The sequence below is a fragment of the Amblyomma maculatum genome, chromosome 10 (assembly GCF_055883805.1).
Source record: "Amblyomma maculatum isolate TAMU_Amacu chromosome 10, ASM5588380v1, whole genome shotgun sequence".
NCBI lineage: Eukaryota > Metazoa > Arthropoda > Arachnida > Ixodida > Ixodidae > Amblyomma > Amblyomma maculatum.
This window is the reverse complement of record NC_139353.1, coordinates 97515967-97534209: the sequence shown is the minus strand read 5'-3', so window position 1 is coordinate 97534209 and position 18243 is coordinate 97515967. Positions and strand designations below refer to the sequence as shown.

Below are 18243 nucleotides of genomic sequence, written 5' to 3'. Positions count from 1 at the left end.
TGGGTGGAAGCGCGTCTGGAACAGAGGGGGCAAGATATATGCAAAGCAGTTGGATGGCTCGCAAACAATAATCATTAAGAATGAGAGTGACCTTAACAAGATCCAGTAAAGGCACACAGTTTGCCATTTCTTATGCTAACTGCTTGGGAATAATGGATCGTCGCCAGTGTTCAAAACAAAAAAAAACAGCCCTAAAATTATGAAAAGTGCTGCTGAAGACCAAACATTTAGTTTCAAGCTGGGAAAGATCACTGGCTTTGAAAATGTATTTTGGCAGACTGTCACTGCAACTGATAGCGAAAGTGCATGCCCATTTGCTGTGTCTTGGCATAAACTGATAATTGTTATAACATGCGCGTGCTTACCGGCCGCCCAGTTGCTTAAATTTTGGGTAGTAGCTATCGGTGAATGCGTCGATTAAAGTACGTTTTACTGCAAAAAATTGCCTCATGCCCGATCAATTTCTTCACTGTATTTCTTCTTTCTTGTGTTTTCTTCGTCATGGCTTTCAACGATGTAAATTACCTAGATATATCAGAACTGAGCATGTATGCCAGCAACAGTTCTCAGGCACGTTTTAACTGCATTCACTTCAATTTGCAATCTGGCAGAAACAAATATGCTGATCTAGAATGTTTCTTTCGCGAAGTTGGAGTACAATTTGATGTAATAATGTTTTCTGAAACTTGGTTCAACACTGAGCCTGATGTGTTCCGAATGCCCGAATACCGATCATATTTCATGAATCGTACTGACCAACGAGGGGGCGGTGTTTGTGCTCTAACTTCAAGTAACATTAACTGTGAACTGCTTCCAGACTTCTGCACTGTCACACCAGATTACGAAACGCTAGTGCTAAGATCAAACTCAAACATTTTCTGCGTCTGTTATCGTCCACCCTCTGGAGACACATGCCAGTTTTTTTTCTTTTTTGGATTCTATTTTGGAGTTTGTTAACAAGAACAAATACCACGTAATAATAGGTGGAGACTTCAACATAAATTGGCTTGCTGATAACAGTGTCAAGCAAAGTTTGGAAACACTGTTGAACTGCCACCTATGCTGGAATGTTATAGAGTCACCCACAAGAATAACACTTACTTCTCAGACTCTATTAGACCTGATCATCACAAATTTCGAAATAACCCGTCTGAAATGTGGTGTTATTAATTACGCGCTAAGTGATCATCTTCCGATCTTTATGTCCATTGAGCATACTGTCAACACTAACAAACACTTCAGACAACCTATCTATTACCGTGCTATAAACCCAGAAAAGCTATCGTCATTTCGCGACCGTTTAGCTGGCTTAATTTGGGCTGACGTGCTTGCGTCGACTGACCCCGAAGACGCATACAATAAATTAATGAAAAAAAATTATCGATGTCTACTACGAGTCATTTCCACTAGTTATGTTAAAGCGGCCTAAAAAAGCTCGTAAGCCATGGGTCACAACCGATATAGTTAAGATTATTAAAAAACGTGACAAACTGTCCGCTACGTTTCTGCGTACTAGAGACCTTGAAACATTGAACAAATTTAAAGAATGCCGAAACTTCGTTAACAAAGAGTTACGTGCAGCCAAAAGGCGTTACCACACGAATCTTTTCAATGCATCTACTGGGCGATCGGGGGATGTGTGGAAGGTCCTGAATTTTCTAACCGGGCAGTCTCCCGAAACAGTTTCAAAGGTAACGATAGATAAGACAGAATTATGTGGGGCTGAGTTAGCCAATGCATTTAACGATTATTTCCTTTCCGTGGCTTCGGCGCAAAATAGAAATATGAATAATAATTTATGTTACATGGAGCCAAGCAATGGTCACACTATGTTCTTAAAACCAGTCACTAAGGATGAAGTTATTGCAGCGTTTGTGTCACTCAGCAACAGCAAATCGGAAGATGCACTTGGCCTCCAAATTACACCATTTACGCCATTGACGTAATCGCACCCTATCTGACGCATGTATTTAATATTTGCCTATCATCAGGTGTGTTCCCGCGCAATATGCAATCTGCCAGAGTTACCGTAATCTATAAAAAAGGCAACAGAGATAATCTATCAAATTATCGTCCAATTTCTATTCTTCCTGTCTTGTCCAAAGGATTCGAAAAAATTATTCTTCAACGCTTAAAGGCCTTTTCCGACAAGCATAATATAACAACTCCGGCACAGTATGGTTTCCAAAAAAACAAATCAACCGAGTTAGCTCTACTTGCTCAAAAGGAGCTGATATTACAAAATTTTGAAAATAAAAATATTGTGTTTGGCATTTTTTTAGACTTCACGAAAGCCTTCGACCTTATCAACCACCGAATCCTCCTTCAAAAGTTGGAACACTATGGCTTTCGCGGTAAAGTCCTGTCTTTGTTATCGTCTTATTTACAACACCGTACACAGTTCGTTGATACTAACAGATATTGCTCAGCCGTGAAATCAGTAGCTTCAGGCGTTCCTCAGGGGAGTGTTTTAGGGCCATTCCTGTTTTTAATATACGTCAATGATATTGTTAACATTGATAAGTCTGTTGACTATATTATATACGCCGATGATACAAGCGTGTTTTTCTCCGGACAATCAAGCCTCACTTTAGCCGAAAGAGCAAACAGGACACTGGCGCTGATAAACACTTGGGCAAATGAAAACGAACCTTCCATCCACGTCATAAGGTTTTCCATCTTCCATCCCTTGTGATCAATAACACTCCCATTGAAGTAGTTTCGCAATTTAAAATTTTAGGAATAATTTTCTCTGAGAATATGTCATGGGACGACCGCGTTACCTACCTTGTGAGGAAACTATCGCGCACAACTGGCTATTTACGCCGCCACTGTTCACTGTTTCCCATTTCTACTAATATATTGCTATACAATTCCCTGTTTTCCTCAGTCATGAATTATGGTGCGCTTGTCTGGGCAACTACTACACTCGGAAATATTAATAAACTTTCGCTTGTACAGAAAACTGCAATTCGCATAATTGGTAAAGTGCCTTCTTATTCACACACAGCCGAATTGTTCAAAACGTTTAACATTATCCGTATGCAGTGTCTACACCCCTACAGACTGATCCGCTATTACAAATCGGAAAAAATCAAACACAATAATTCATTAGCTGAACTAGCCAGGCTCTCGGCGAACGATCCTCTGTATTGTACGCGAAAACCAGAAAAATGGAAAGTTGACGTTTGCCGTAAAAATTACCGGAAACAAATGTTGAAGTTTTGCTTGCCATCCCTCCTTAACGAGCTTTCCGGAGAAGATGGCACAGACGTCAATGACAAATCATTCAAGGATTTGCGTGTTATTTTTTTGCACAAATACATATAGTAATATTGTTAGTTCCTTTATTTGACCATGTCATATGTACTCATTCAGCTGTGTTTTCCAGTGCTATGCAATTTTCGTTCATCATATCTGTCATTTTCCATAACCTAAAAATTTGTCATTGTTATTCGTATCATATTTGTATCCTTCTTTATGATTTTCTGTTTATGAGCAGCTGCGTCCTGCTAGTGTATTTCTGCTATTGACGCATCAAACGCTGTCCACTGTATGCCTTGTAGGGGGCACGGACCTCGTCAAGCCCACCGAGGGCTTTTTGTCCGTGCCCCTAAGCATCACAGGATGTTTGAAGAAACTGATTTGATTTGATTTTAGAAAGATAACAGCGGATTTAGAGGCATTAAGATCAATCTACACCGCCGTGCTACTGTCTTTACCTTCCACCTCGAAGACTTTCTCTCTCCTACCTGGTCCACTAGCTTCAGCAATTTCGCCTTATTCAGATTTTAGTGGGAAATGCGTAGTCTGGAGTACTACGTCACTTGCCGACTTCATGGCCTGGCCTTCGCACACTTTTTTTTTTTTTTTGCTACCCGATCATTTCCTGAATGCGGAGGCAGTGGAAGGCGGCTCTATGTCACCTTTTGTTGGAAATTCGGAAAAGTAGGTCGAGAAGGGAGCATTTGGCGCGATGCTCGTTTTCCCCTTCATGAGCTCTTGAAATGCGAACGCGGCAATCTGTACGGCTTTCGCGTCGCGCACGCAAGCGTTTTCGCTCAGCGTTTGAAATTATACTGCTGTGTGAATTTGCTTATGAACGCGAAAATCACACAGCATGCAGCAGTGGAAGCATGAACCGTTTTATTTTCTTTTTGTACTCAGCGTCCTAAACCGACTAATGTCACGAGAGAGGCAGTAATAAAAAGCTCCAGGTACGTTCGACAACCTCGAATTATTTAATGGCGAAGTAGGCAGGGCACCTCGCATCTCACTTCCATCGAAAAGCGGTTGCCGGTGCCAAAATTGAACTTGGGACTTCCGCATTAGTCGTCGAGTGTCAATCCCTGGGCCACCGCAACAGTACAAAGAAATTTTCCTCACCCAAGAACCTGTAAATGCATTCACTACAACCTGATGAAGGTATCTCCACAATTTGTTTTCGAAAGCTATTGCTGGTGAATGCTCCCATGTCAACGTTTCATTTGAGGCACTGTAAAATCACAACATGGAAATATTTTTATTCATTGGAAGCTAGAAAATACCGATTGAACATGTTCAATACGGTAATTCTGTAAGGAAAAGCTTCACAAAATTTCGTACACTTTTATTGTATTCCTCATGTCAAAAGACAGAACGGTCAGATACGATAAAGACAGCCCATTTTTACAATTCGTACAGACTGGACCACGAGTGTGGCGCCAAAACTAGGCGCTCGTCAAGTAGAAGATAAGCAGATTCACAATTGCATACTCAACCTACAAAATTAAAGTGGCAGCTGCATCACCTAAAATGCTCACGGTTGCCTGATTAGGAGCGTGCGACCTCTTATCAGTTTTGTAAAGGAGCGAGGCTTTTTCTCCTGCATAAAGCACGCCCTAGAGTTCTCACCACACATTTCGCAAGAAAAGAGCAAGCGACCAGGAGGTCTCGCGTTAGTGCTAGTCGCGAAAGCAATCTAATAGCATAACGACTTACTGCAAGTCTTTCTCTGCGTTAAATTCAACTCGTTTTTCTACTTTCGTTCCTTAAAAAAAGCTTAATAAAGCGAGTTTCAGATAATCTATACTTATATCCGTTCCTCGATGGAAGCACATGGCCGGCTTCCCGTAGAGGTAAAAATATATAACTTAAAAAACGCACGCCTGTGCCCCACTTATATGATTCCTGTTCCTTTTCTCCTTGCAGTAATGTAACTTCTAGCTGTTGCTAAACATTTCCAAAGAGAACATGTCGTGACGCAGCTATACTGGATAGCAGACAGTGCTTGTCACGGATAGGCATGTTCGCTGTTCAGAAGCCATCAAATAAGTAAAGGGTAGTTCTAGCTGCTTTGTCCTCTTTGTATTGTGTAGGCACGTTTCGGTGTGCCACGCTTTCTAAAGAGACCAAACAAGCCCGCGTCAAGTTTGTCATTTCATATAGTATTTTCCCCTTCTATGATAACCTCGTCTAGTTTTGTATAATTAAGTCAGTCTTATCGGGCACTACCCTCGCTGAGAATGGGCACGTTGTCGTTAAAATAGCGTCGTACCACATCACAGAATAGCCGGGCTGTAAAGGGCCCTTGTCTTGTCACGAGATTCACTTCGAGGTCACTGTAGAGTGCAGGGGGTGCGCGGACATAACTGCTCGAAGACGTCCAGACGTCGATAGGGCATTTCCTTCCAGCGCCAGTTCCAGCGCCGACGGAAGTCCGCCTCCAGCGGAGTATCAAGCAAAGTCGGTTCCAAGGTTACCGGAGGAAGGTCGGTCTCTTCGCGTTTCCAGGTGCTATTGTTCCAGTGAGGGTCCGAGTTCTGCAGGATACAAGATCACGAATGGTCAGGAAATTTTCATTTCAGCCATGCTATCGTCGCGCTGGCAAAATGTGGTGCAATATAATTTATGGATACTATATATAAAGTGTGGTTATGTTTCCCTCAATTCCATATCACCCACATTCATAGTGCGAATAAGACCTTGAAGACCGCTTTCAGAAAAGGGGTCCGCGTGCCATGGTTTCGCCCGACGAGTGACAATTAATTCGTCTCTTTTAAAAACGCCGGTTTATTTCCGGATAAACGCAAAAGCATTTGATAAAAGGAACAAGAAACAAAAAAAAACGCCACTGCGCTGGAGACATGCTGTCGACGCGCGTGACAATACACTGCCAAGGATAAAGCAGAACGAGGGTCAGGGCTTGACCGCGACCAACAAAACACTCTGCGGCGCGAACAGGGCGAGTGATAGGGCCAAAGCACTAGCTGCGGCACCAGAAACATTGCTTCTCGCGTGGCAGCAAATCACGCGAATACGCCTAGGCCGTTTCTGCAGGCACTCCTTCCATCTTCGTGTCGCCGGTCTTCTTTCCATCGTCCGTGCACACCCCGCTGGCCCGTGACGCTCGCTCGCCGCCCCGCGCTGGCCTCCCCGCCGGGCAAAAAAGCCCCGCGCCTTGCTTTTGACGCGCTTATCAACCCTCGTCTTTTCGCCGCTGATATCCCGCCCCTCAAGATTGGCTGCTCGCTCATGGGCACTCGCGCTGCTCGTGCAAGCCCTATACAAATAGGAAAACGCGCGCACGGTTTAAAACACTTAAAGGGGCTGCGAAGCCCCATAACTTGTACTGTCGAGCAGCCTTTACTATGTGCATTTCTTAGCCGACTAAAGTTTAAAGTTTCATTCACTCAGCTAGCGGTTAACTTAATACTCACAGGACAACGGACAATAAGCGAAGCGCTCTTATTTTTCAGTTCCTCCTCGCCCCCTTTGCTCATGGATGAATAAAATGCCACCGTCCTTCCGAAATTACGGTTCGCGCCGGGTCATATAATGCTCTGTGCATACACGATCACCAAGTTATTACAGCGCAATATTTCCAAGTGCTTCAACATAATGCTACTATCTGAGCCTCACCCTCTGAGTTGTTTCTGCGTTTTTATTTGTTCCTCTTTTTTTTTTTTTTGCTGACGGACAATGTCGAATTTCTTTGTATCGTCCTTATTCCTTGGACTACTACTGTGTAGATCTCTGTCGAACTCTTACTACTTTTCTACCCTTACCATACTGTTAACGACATTGCTGTTCACTATTGTCGCATATTTCTGTCATTGCCTAATTGCACCTTGATCGCTTTTAGGCTACCTTCGTTCTTGCGAGCATGCTCGATCGTCTCGATTATTACGCTTATGCCAGCTGCCTTGCCTTATTTTTTCCCCTGGATAGCTCTACCAGTTCTCTTCAGGCAGGACGCTTGATTCCAAGCTTCTTTCTTAACCAGCTCTTTTGTCTCTCTTCACAGTTTGCCAGTAGCTTGCCTACGTGCCATATTCCCTACTTTTAATGCGCACTTCATAGTTGTGTTTAACACTACGCAATTATATCCAAGAAATTATTGTTCATTGCTTGAACATAATCCTCCTTTGTTCGAGCCAAATGCCTGTTGCGCTGCGAGACCCTAAGTTCCTTTATTGTCTTTATCACTAACTAGTTAATGTGTTTTAACTAACTAGTTTCCTCCGGACCCTTTTAAGGTAGAGGGTAACTCAATTCGTAACCATTCTGTTTTCACTACATCGCTACATGCCGAGAATAATCACATTCTGCACAACGCCAAGGTAAACCCTCATTTTAAAGTTTTTGATTTTAAGCTTATAGTCTACAGTTTTATTGTCTATAGAGCTTGACCTATATTTGACATTTATTGTATATCGGCCGTATATTATGAATCTGCCAAGAACTTCCTGCTCCTACTTTGAACTAACAAAATAAATAAACAAAAACAAATATTTATACACCTACAGTTGCAAAAAAATTCCTTAGGCCACAAACTCACCTTCTGAGGCTTTAAAAACCACATTACTGTAGCTCAGAACCAGAATATATGAGCAGAGCGGATAATAAGACTGTCTTCCTCCCTCGAGAGAAACTTCGTACTTTTGCAGACGCTTCAAAGGGTTCACTATGTAGTTCAAAAGCTCTTCCTATTTTCTTAGAATATTTTACCAACCATGCACGCGCAAAAAAACGGAAAAACCCGCGAAAAAAAAACGTCGCGCATTTTCCTTTTCTGTAAATAATTCCAGAGATTCCTTCAGAACTCACTGCGGAAAACAAGCGTTTTGCGCGAGCAGCGGCGGTTCCTTGGTCTTCAAAAGCGGACGTAACACTTCAGGTACAGACCTGATTCTTCTTTCCCGGACCTCGTCTCTTGCGCCTCTTAGGCGGCGGCGTGCCGTCGCTGCTGGGCGGCGGTGCAACAACTCCGCCGTCCACCGTGGAGCTGTGCGTGGGGTCGCTCTTGTCGGACCCAGCCCACTTGGCCGGAGTCTGCATCCCGGACGTTGTTCGAGGCCCTGCGGCCGCCACTGTCGCAGGATTCTCGGGCATGGGCGGTGCTACCCGCATGTTATTCAGCACATCCTCAACGATGTCGGCCGTCTCGCGTCGAGTGTGAATGAAGCTGCAGCGGGAGCCGAAGCTGCAGAAACCCTGAACACGACGAGACGGAAAGAGAAACTCAGTCTAGCGCGGGGCACTGCTATAGCTTTTACGTCGGTAAAGAATTGGACAGCATGCATTTTTAAGTACGGTTATAAAACTCGCTTTAGATTAATTCATGGATTTCAACATCTCAAAGCGACCCCAGTATATTTGGCATGTCTTAAGGGGGTTGTCCAGAAAATTTCTGTCAACTGGAGTTTCTTAGCATGCACTGACATCGAGCTGTTCAAGAAACCTAAAGTTTTGTATCCATCTAAACGCACCTGGCACCGGGAATAAACCCGGCTCCGAAATCGAGCAAGACACCTTGGCGGACCGTTCGATCGTATCTGGCGGTAGACCGTACAGCGTGATTCCGTTCTCTCAACAATAGATTCTTTGTCAAAACGAATAAAAGCGTATTTAAACCCACCATTCCCGCTGCTTATATGGCGCAATGGATAAATATTACATCTCAGCACTTTAAACTTCTGTTCGAATTCTCTGAGTAAAATGTTCTCCGATTTTTTTACAATTAACTGAATTTAAATCATTTAATAAATTTTCAGGAGCTGTGGCTGTGTTCCCGTTTAGGTTGCATTTTGAAATTTTGTTTTATTCTTGTATTCGGAAAACTAGCCGTGAACAGAGTCAGGAGGTGAGTGTATGCCAACGGTTACACTATGCAATTACCTTTACCGTAATCATTTCCTGCCTTCAATGAGTATGTTTCCTTTAGGCTGCGTTCAGAGGCCACTCTCAGCAACAATCGCCGTTTAACTCGCTGATAGACATGCAGTGAGCACAAAGACGTTGCGGGACCTTACCGTTGAGAGAACGGAATTGCGCGACCATGCAGAAGCCGCACAAGTGGCATATTGGGGCACAACAAAGAAGTTGTCACATTGTCGAACTAATTTATATTCCTGCGTCAGGCACGACCGATTAGCGGCATAAGGGCGCAGGTCTCGAGGGAGCCACGTTTTCGGTCGTGTCATTTTCCGAAATCTGGGTCAAACAATGAAGCTTTAACAGCATAAGCTACTCCCTTGCAGTACCTAGAACCAAGCACCCTGTCTTGAAAACAGGGCAGTAGTTCAAAAGAATAGCACAATCTAATTCTAGCACAGCGGTGGGGGGGGGGGGGGGGGGGTGTCAAACCTGGTCGTGGAAGTCCTTGCAGAGCTGCGATCGGTGCTTGGGGTGACGGGGCAATGGCCGCAATTCGGCGGCGCTGTGTGCGTACACACACCCAGCGCCGAAGTTGCAGAAGCCCAGCTCGTCCAGGTGGTGGCACATCTCTGTCTTGTAGCGGCTGGAAAACACCGTTGACCACCATGGAGGACTGGGCACCGGCCTCGCGTCGTTCGGACTGCGATTGTCGACCACCTGCTGCGCCACTTGGCGCATAAGCGACACATGCCGCTTCTGCGTAGAGATGGGAAACGCATGTCCACTACGCTCGCAAAACATACTTGATCGTAGCAACAATACTTGAAGATATCAAAAAAATTTCTCTACATGCGATAACATTGAGGTGGTATGTAGAGGACAGACGCATTGCCTGTTCGGTCGACCAAGTCAAAGGATAGAGTAGCCCGGTGTTAGAGAATAGTGGAGACAAAGGAAGTCCTAAAATTTGTGGGAAAATTTCCCCTAGATTGTGCAAGAGCACAATTGTTAATTTTTTATAATTAAGCAAACTAGGCCGCGCCACTATCCATTTTCGATCAGTTCACTCGCAGGATCTGTTAGGGCACTGGGAAATCTTACAGCTGAACTTATCAGGAATGTATAATGGCAAGGTCACGCTTGCCAAAATCAGGTTTTACATGTGTAATAATCAATTCCGGGTTCACAGTTCATGCTTCGTGTTCGCTTGTGTGTCCGTCATTTTGGTCGCCAGTATAATGTGTAGTACCGCTCTGAAACCTGCTATGTAGAACCAACTAATATTTGTTGTAGCACTGCGGCTTGCCTACTTGATGTTGAAAAATAGGAAATCGCTAATATAAATTTGAGACGAAGGATGCAATTATGACCGTGGGGCCAGGTTTGCAGACAAACCATATCAAATTCCTAATAATGTTTAAGACTTCGAAGAAGCCTGTAGTTTTCATTTGGAACCGCATAGCTTCAGTCACGTATAGGTATTGACAGATCAGTAATGTTCTCAGCCTTGCACTTAGAATGGGTGAGTGTGACTTTTTTTAAATAGTTTACTTAGCAGGCCACACAGTCGACATTATGCCAACTCCCGTCAGCTGCTTTCTTTCGTGACAGGAAGTATTCATGCTGAACTGTGGCCGTGTCGGCATAGGAAGGAGGAGATGAAGAAATCCATTACGCTATCGCGTGCTACCCTGAAACATCTCCCAAAAATTTTCCTCTTACTTCAATTGACAACAGCGATCCTAAGTAGCATGTTTGTGCATGCTCTGTACTACGAAACCATGAAATCGGCCATTCGCGTGTTTTCGCATTTCACTACTAGGCTTCCTAATGCTCTACTCGTTTACACACATGCAGGGGTTTCGTTCGACAAGACTTATTTTGGCGAGATATTTTTGTAATTTTCAGCTTTTGTCTTCTCCGCCTATCAGCTGCTCCACGATGTCTTGAAGCAACTTTCAGTTCAGGTGCGAGTTTTTATATACATTTGAAAGACTTTGGTATGGATGCATCTGCCAAGTCATGTCATTTTACAATGTTGTAAAAACTGACATCTATCGTTCGCTTACTCCGATTTCTTGGTGGAAAATCATAGGATTTGTCAGTTCAGTCAATGCCGGAGCTGTACAGAAAGCTAACTGAGTTTAGGATTCCTGTGGTACAGTGCACTTGTACTTTGAAACACGTGCATGACTAATTTGAGTATGTTGAGTATGCGCCCTCTCTCTTTATAAAAGTAGGTTATGGACACATGAAACTCTTAGTTTCCGCTCTTTCCTGTTTCTCCCTTTGTTCCCCTCAGCAGGTGCATAGGACAGCCTACTGGTCACTGCCTAGTTAACCTTGCCTTTTCAATCTTCTGTTCCTCTCTCTACTACGTTATTGGAACACATATGTACCCCTCTTTGCTACGAATTCTGAATTAGCTTGAAAATATATTATAAACCTTCTAGAGTCATTGTAGGTGTAATGCGTGAGTAAAAACTCACGTGTCATGCCCATAAAGTTTGCGCCTTATAGAGAGTTAAAGGCCGAGGTCAAGTTCTCCCACATTTTCACTGACTGATTATGCTTGATGCTCCTTTCATGTGTCAAATAGCACGGTGCTTTGGCTGATTATGGGGACAAGAAAGTGAACGTAACTTTCCTAAGAAAACTTTGCAGCCTCATAAACAATATTGTCGAGCAGCGTCAAGTGCATCTTTAACGTAGTGTCCGTATTGTTTAGCTATAGAGACCGCCTCTTGCTGAATGATCCACAGAATTTTTCCTGTGAGGGGTAGCCAAAAATATGTTAAACCAATAACCTGTGTTACCCTCTTGATAGTTTAGTTAGCCAGAAGAGTCCTTCTGTACACGTAGAGGATTAAGAAGCAAATGTATTAAAATAATGTCAAAGTTTGCTCATCTAGGCAGACATCACCTGAAATCATGTAGTATACTTCACTATTGATTTTCCTAACAGCACTGTCTAGCAGTGGTCATATGTACTGCATGCAATGTTATCTTTATTGTTCAATGCTTTTTTGTCAACACGTACCAATTCCTTCCTTTGTCGAGGACGCTTCTCCTGGCCAGCCATCCGGTTAGCTATAAGAGAAAAAAGTGAGGTGTGAGGGCACTTAAACTGCCGAGATTAAATAGACTAATTCAGCGATATACTTATTCCTCGTAAAAATGAATGCGCACCTTCCTAGGTATATTTTGGTTTGGTTTGTAGGGTTTAATGTCCTAAAGCGACTCAGGCTATGAGAGACGCCGTAGTGGAAGACCCCGAAAATTTTGACCACTTGGGGTTCTTTACCATGCACGGGCATCGCACAGTGCAAGGGCGCCTGGCTTCTTGTCTCCACCGAAAAGCTGCCGCTGAGGCCGGAATTCGATCCCGCATCCGGGAACAGTAGTCGAGCGCCCTAACCACTGCGCCACCCGGTGGAGTACGCATATTTTGCCACTCTAAAACCCATGAAGGAAGGAAACAACATAGGAGAGGCCCTTGCCATTCCCAATGCATTGGAAAAAGTGTGGCGGATTAAGTGACGTCAAAATTTAGGGTTAGCCAAGTCGGGCCATTAGCAACAGCGACGCGGTTGCTATGAAAACTCGGGCCACTAGCAACAACGTTGCTAAGGGCCCTAGGTACGTGAGCGTCGCGGAGAAAGAGAATGCGGAGGGTAAAGGAGGAGGAGAGACGTTGCAGCGTCCGGTCGCGGCGCGGCCGCGCCGGCTTCAAAAAATGACGTCAGGGCCTCTCCTAAGTTCTTTCCTTTCTCCATGGTAATACCCAATGCGCTTTCATTTTCTGAACAAATTGCATTACTCCCTCAGCCCCGCCCCATAGGCCGTCGATCACACAAGAACGATTGTTTTGCACGCATTTTGTAATCCGCCTTTTTCACAAGGCCGCTTTGCGCATGCGCGCCTCTCCCCTGGTTGAAAACAAACCACCAGCCCAAGCTGCACATGCGCAGTTCCTGGCCTCCGTGATCGGTACAGCCGTAACTGATCTCGGAGGCCATGTGTAAATATTCTTGACAGGCGTATGCGACAGAGGGCGGTAGTTGTCCAGAACACACACCGTCATTTCGCTGGCGCCAACAGCGTTTTCAACCAGTAACAGACGAATTTTTCACCACTCCCAGATGGCGCCACATTTTGGGAAAAAGGCGGATTAAAACTTGTGCGCGATGGAACACGTAGCCCAATTTAGGCGCTACTGTTCCTTCAAAACTGCAACACTTTGGTTTCCGTGCACTTCACTTTCTTTTCTGCAGCAGACAATGTAGCAACAGAATTATTTGATCGAGAGTGAAATATCAACAATGGCGCCAAGCTCGTGTCACAACATGCTATAGGCATGCGGCGTCATTCGCATAATTCCGCTCCTTCTGTTTTTTGTTTTTTTTTGACAACGGTAGCGACCGGTCTCGGGAAGACCTCTCAAGTTCGGACTTTGAGGATTCAGGCGACAATTAAGGTAGAACTTCTACTAGTGGCCAAAGGTAACCAGATTAAGCTCTATATTGAGAGCAGTGCGGGTTCCCTGTGTCTTCTCGCCTCTTCATCTCTGTTGTTCAGGGCCAGCAAACTATGGCAGTGATCAACTACCGTTAATGCAAAAGAAGACAGTTTTCATTGCGACGGGAATAGTGTTTCACCTGGATGACTATTTGGGCATGACACCGAGAAGAGAGCAAAAAAAAATAGCTCGACCACCACAGGCGTACTACTTAGAGCATTTAAGCTCGGATTTTACAAAACTTCATCTTAAGTTTATTTCTGATACCAACATCTACATTACGAAACATTTGTTTTGGTCCAACCCGCACCTCCATTACCACTAATTCGCCCGCCCGGGTGCGTATTGACAAACCATATCCCGTAGGTACACTCGAGCAGACGACGCTCTTGTCTGACTAACGCCCAACGCCAGCGTCGGCGAAGCGTTTAACGGCGCGCGCATGTGCGCCGCCATCTTTCTTTGGCGTAAAAAAATAGAAACAAGCAAAAAACAACTTAAAGGAAGGGACGTCGTGTCCCGTGCTTGCGCGTCAGAGCGTCGTCTGCTCGAGTGCTCCTACGGGGTATGGTTTGTCAATACGCCGCCCGGGTCCCTCGAAGGTCCCACCCCATCACGATTTTTAGGAACAGAGGTCGTCTGTTCGAATTCCTCGCACATGTTAGGATTCAGCTGGAAAAACAATTCGTTTGGTATCACTCAGAGCCCTGTACCTCAAACAAGTTGACCAAAATTTTGCCACAAACTGATTATCACTGGCTATACACACATACACACTCCCATCCCAGGTGGAGTGTATAAGGCCAGTTCATAGTATACTAGGTCATGCCGCGCTGTTGGGGGCTTCGGTCACGTGGCTTTGGGGAATCATGACGTCACGCGTAGTATACCATGTGGTGAACTCCCCTGTATGAGTGGCATTCAAGAAATTATTCGCAATACTGTAGCTGTGATTACGTGATTTGGAAGCCACCTTGAATTTGAGAATGACGAAGACGGATGAGAAACCGGCAAATGTAGCAGTAAGATCTTTCCTCGTCACTCCTTTGATCTGTTTCTTTTATTACTCAGGCCACTGAGCAGCCCGTTCTGCCTAAAAGCTCGCACAGCCACCGTATATAACAATCTTAAAAATATGTTCACTCATCACTCCTTTGATCAGTTTTGTTTTGTTTTTTTGTTTTTACCTCGGGTCACTGAGCTGCCCGTTCCACAGAGAAGCCCGCACCGCCGGGGTAGACGGCGGTACACTGTAAAAAATATTTGTTGAAAAATACAAAAATTTTCCGGCAGCTGTCCTGCCAAAAATTTTCAGTTCTGCTATGTTTTCTGCTTCTTAATTTTTCTGTAATTTTAAAGTTTTTTTTTGTTTACAACTGATAGAAATTTTTTTTTAAATTGACAAACATTTTCTGTTATACGGCGTTTTTTTGCTTTTTATTTCTCTGTTTTTCTTTTCTCGCAATGAAATAAATGATGCAAATATAACACGTTTTTTTCTCCTCTTTCATTTCAAGTTTTCTGCCTGTAACTACAATAAAATTGCGTTTAGCGCCAATTTCTTCTATGAACACTATTTTAAGGTGAAAGCCTTGCCAACTACATCTCGCGGATATCTCTCGGCGTTGGCAATACTCTATGACATAAATAAGATTGGCATCGCAACAGCCGTTGTCTAGCCGCCGAAAAGAGGCAAGTGGAAAAATGCCTAACAGAAACCACTGTAGCCGGGAGCCAACCAACAATGGACCTCAATGTAGCGCCACTAGTTATGTTCTTTCAAATTGAAATTGTTACGCAGCTGATCATCGGACAGAGTCTTCGGGGTTGTCCTACCATTTCGCTTTCTATTCAGAATTTACCTACTATTCAAGTAAAAATTAATTTGCTGTAGAAAATAGAACAGACGGCAAAATATATATCGAATGGCTTGCCTTCTAATCAAGGTTTCGGCTGGAGAACAGAAAATTAGTGTGTGTGGGGGGGGGGGGGGGGGGTGAACGTATTTCGGTCAATGAAGTCTAACAGATTTTATCTGCACTGGTACAGAAAATTTCTTTAGGAATACTTGCAATTTCACACTCCTTTTTTACAGTGTAGGAAAAAATCTTGGTTGGTCTAGACGGTCATGATGTGAAAACTACATGATTTCTCGCGCGAGTTTGAAACACCGCACATTCAAACAAAGCCGACAAATCGGGGACCGTCCAATGGATGCTAGTAACAGTTGGTTGGCAATCGGGGGTTTAATGGCGCAAGAGTGCCTGAGGCCAAAGAACGCCAGAGCAAATTTATGCGATGTGTGAGATGAGGTGGAAGATTGATTCGCTGTGTGTCAAAACCGACACTAAAATCCAGCGTAAACGGCTGGAATTGAAGCATAAAACAAAATTTAAATGGAAGCCAATAGCTGATTTTTGCCACGAGCAAGAGGAAGCGGAGTTTCTTCCTACCATGTTAGGTTACGACGGGGTCCCGCTGAGCTTCAGGTTATCCTTTGCTACTAGTCATCGTGAAATTAAATTATTATTATGCTCAATAAATATCATATGCTATGTAAATAGTGCATGACGTTGCCAAATGGTATAAAGGAGTCAGCCCCTATTAAAAGTGAAGAATTAAATTGTGTATGATATTCTTAAAGTTTTCTAAAATGAGTGCGACGATGTAATTAATAAATGGACACGTAAGGAGAACATATACGACTGAAAGTGGACCACTACAATGCTCTCATTTCAATGGCTGTGCTTCTCAAGGCAAGCAGGTATGTGTTATATACATGGTTTGTCCGGAAAGTAATGCAATTTTATCGGTAGAAAAGAAATTCAAGATATTGTTACAAGCGTTTAAAAATCTTTTAGGTGATATTTGGCATCTAGACATTTTTACTAGCGACTGCCATACACTGAACGCATCCTGGAAGGCATCGACAGGAACCTCGTTTAGAGCCTTTGTCACGGTAGCTGGGATCCCTTCGATGTCCCAAAAGGGACTCCTTTCAGGGCGCTTTTGATTCTCGGGAACAGGAATATGTCTGGCAGAGCCAGGTGAGGACTAGAGAGAATCTGGGGCAGCGTCCACAAGTTGTGCTTGGCCAGAAACTCCTGCACGTGAAGAGAGAGTGGATGGGAACGTTGTCGTGGAGCAACTTCCAGGCATCGGCGATCTTCTTTCTCAAGCACAGCAACCTGATAGATAGCGTTGACTGCCTGTCCATGGGGTACAAATTCGTTGTCAACTACACCCTTGGCGACAGAAACGACCAATTGGATTGTTTTGATTTCGACTGGCTCATCGTTGCAAAGGACAAAGCAGGTGTCCCATAAACTTGCTGAATCATTTGATAGGTCTCGGCAAGACTTATTATACCGTACAGCTAGCTCGGCCGTGTATACACTTCCTTTTCGATTGATGATGATGGCATGACCGACCTGCGTGGTTATGTGTTTTGGAGCCCTTTGTGTAGAAAGGTACAAAACTCCACTAACGGCCATTTCTCTAACGAGAGTACTTCAGAAAACAGAAGTACATCAATAAGATAAATTTGTCGCCACTAGGGTTCAGATCCAGGACCTCTGCATACATGCGAGCACGCAACGCATAGGTCACGAAAGGTCTTGGGCACTAGGCGGTTCAGAGAGGCCTAGTGAACGTGTTGAGCTGCGTAATTGCGTATGACGTATATGCTCTAAAACGCTGTTACACCTTTTCAGGTGTAAAAAAGGGGCTCGATTGTCCCAGGGCTAACAGCGTACGTGTAAAAGAGTGAGACAGAGGCGTAAGGCGCGGCGGTTTACCAACAGGATGTTCCAGTTGGCTACCCTCAGTGGTATATACGAAAAAAAAAAACTGAAGAGAAGCGTGGCCTGAAACTCACAAATCGCTGCATATATGTCTGCCGATATGCCTGCGGTAGTTTCTTCGTTAGCTTCAGGCAGTCGGCGCATGTGACTGTTCAAGTCGCAGAGAGCTCACCGCGCTGGCTGCAACCATCGCCAGCAGCTGTCGAGTCAAGACCGCGGCTAATTTCGTTCACTCAAACCACGATTGGAAGCCCCAAAATCGTGGCCCACGAATGCGTTTGTCATGGGATATTTTTGCATTTCGCAGGCTTTTTTTAGAACTTGGAAAAACGATACAAGTGAGGCTTTCTTTATCGGAAATAAATGGAATTGGAGTTTCAGAAGGTGCTCTCCAACTGTGCAAATCACATTTATTGATTAAAGGCAATACTTCTTAAATTTTAAAAATTGTCTTAATTACTAATTAGTAATTTGCACAATTAAGAATGCCTGTGGTGCCTTAGATGACTGGCAGCTGTATGCAAATGGTTTCTCCGGCCTATCTCAAATGTTTTATTTTTAACCCTTGGCTAAAGTTAGCTTGAACCCCATGTATATTCGCTTGAATCCCTGCAAGATGGACTTGGATGACGCCGAACAGCAACAAAGCAAGGCATCTAGAGAGACGTCCGAAAAGTTTTTTCCCAACTAAGAATACAGGTAATGTAGCATATACTCTCATGATTTTACTTTGTAATGAATTATTTTTGTGCTCAATTTTCAGCAAAGTCTGAGACCATATTT

The 18243-nt window shown here is 44.1% G+C and overlaps 1 protein-coding gene across 2 annotated transcripts in view; it reads right to left on the bottom strand.

Moving 5' to 3' along the window:
• Positions 1-5033: 5033 nt before the first annotated feature.
• The window catches only part of LOC146177076 (uncharacterized), a 28485-nt gene continuing 15275 nt past the window's right edge, over positions 5034-18243 (bottom strand). For both annotated transcript variants that reach the window (XM_084583094.1, XM_084583093.1), the window contains 4 exons: positions 12179-12228; positions 9628-9894; positions 8167-8475; positions 5034-5801 (listed from right to left, as the gene is read on the bottom strand). In XM_084583094.1, the coding sequence (XP_084439220.1) occupies positions 5598-5801; positions 8167-8475; positions 9628-9894; positions 12179-12220 (822 nt within the window). In that variant the 5' untranslated portion in view covers positions 12221-12228 and the 3' untranslated portion in view covers positions 5034-5597. The remainder of the gene's footprint in view (positions 5802-8166; positions 8476-9627; positions 9895-12178; positions 12229-18243) is intronic.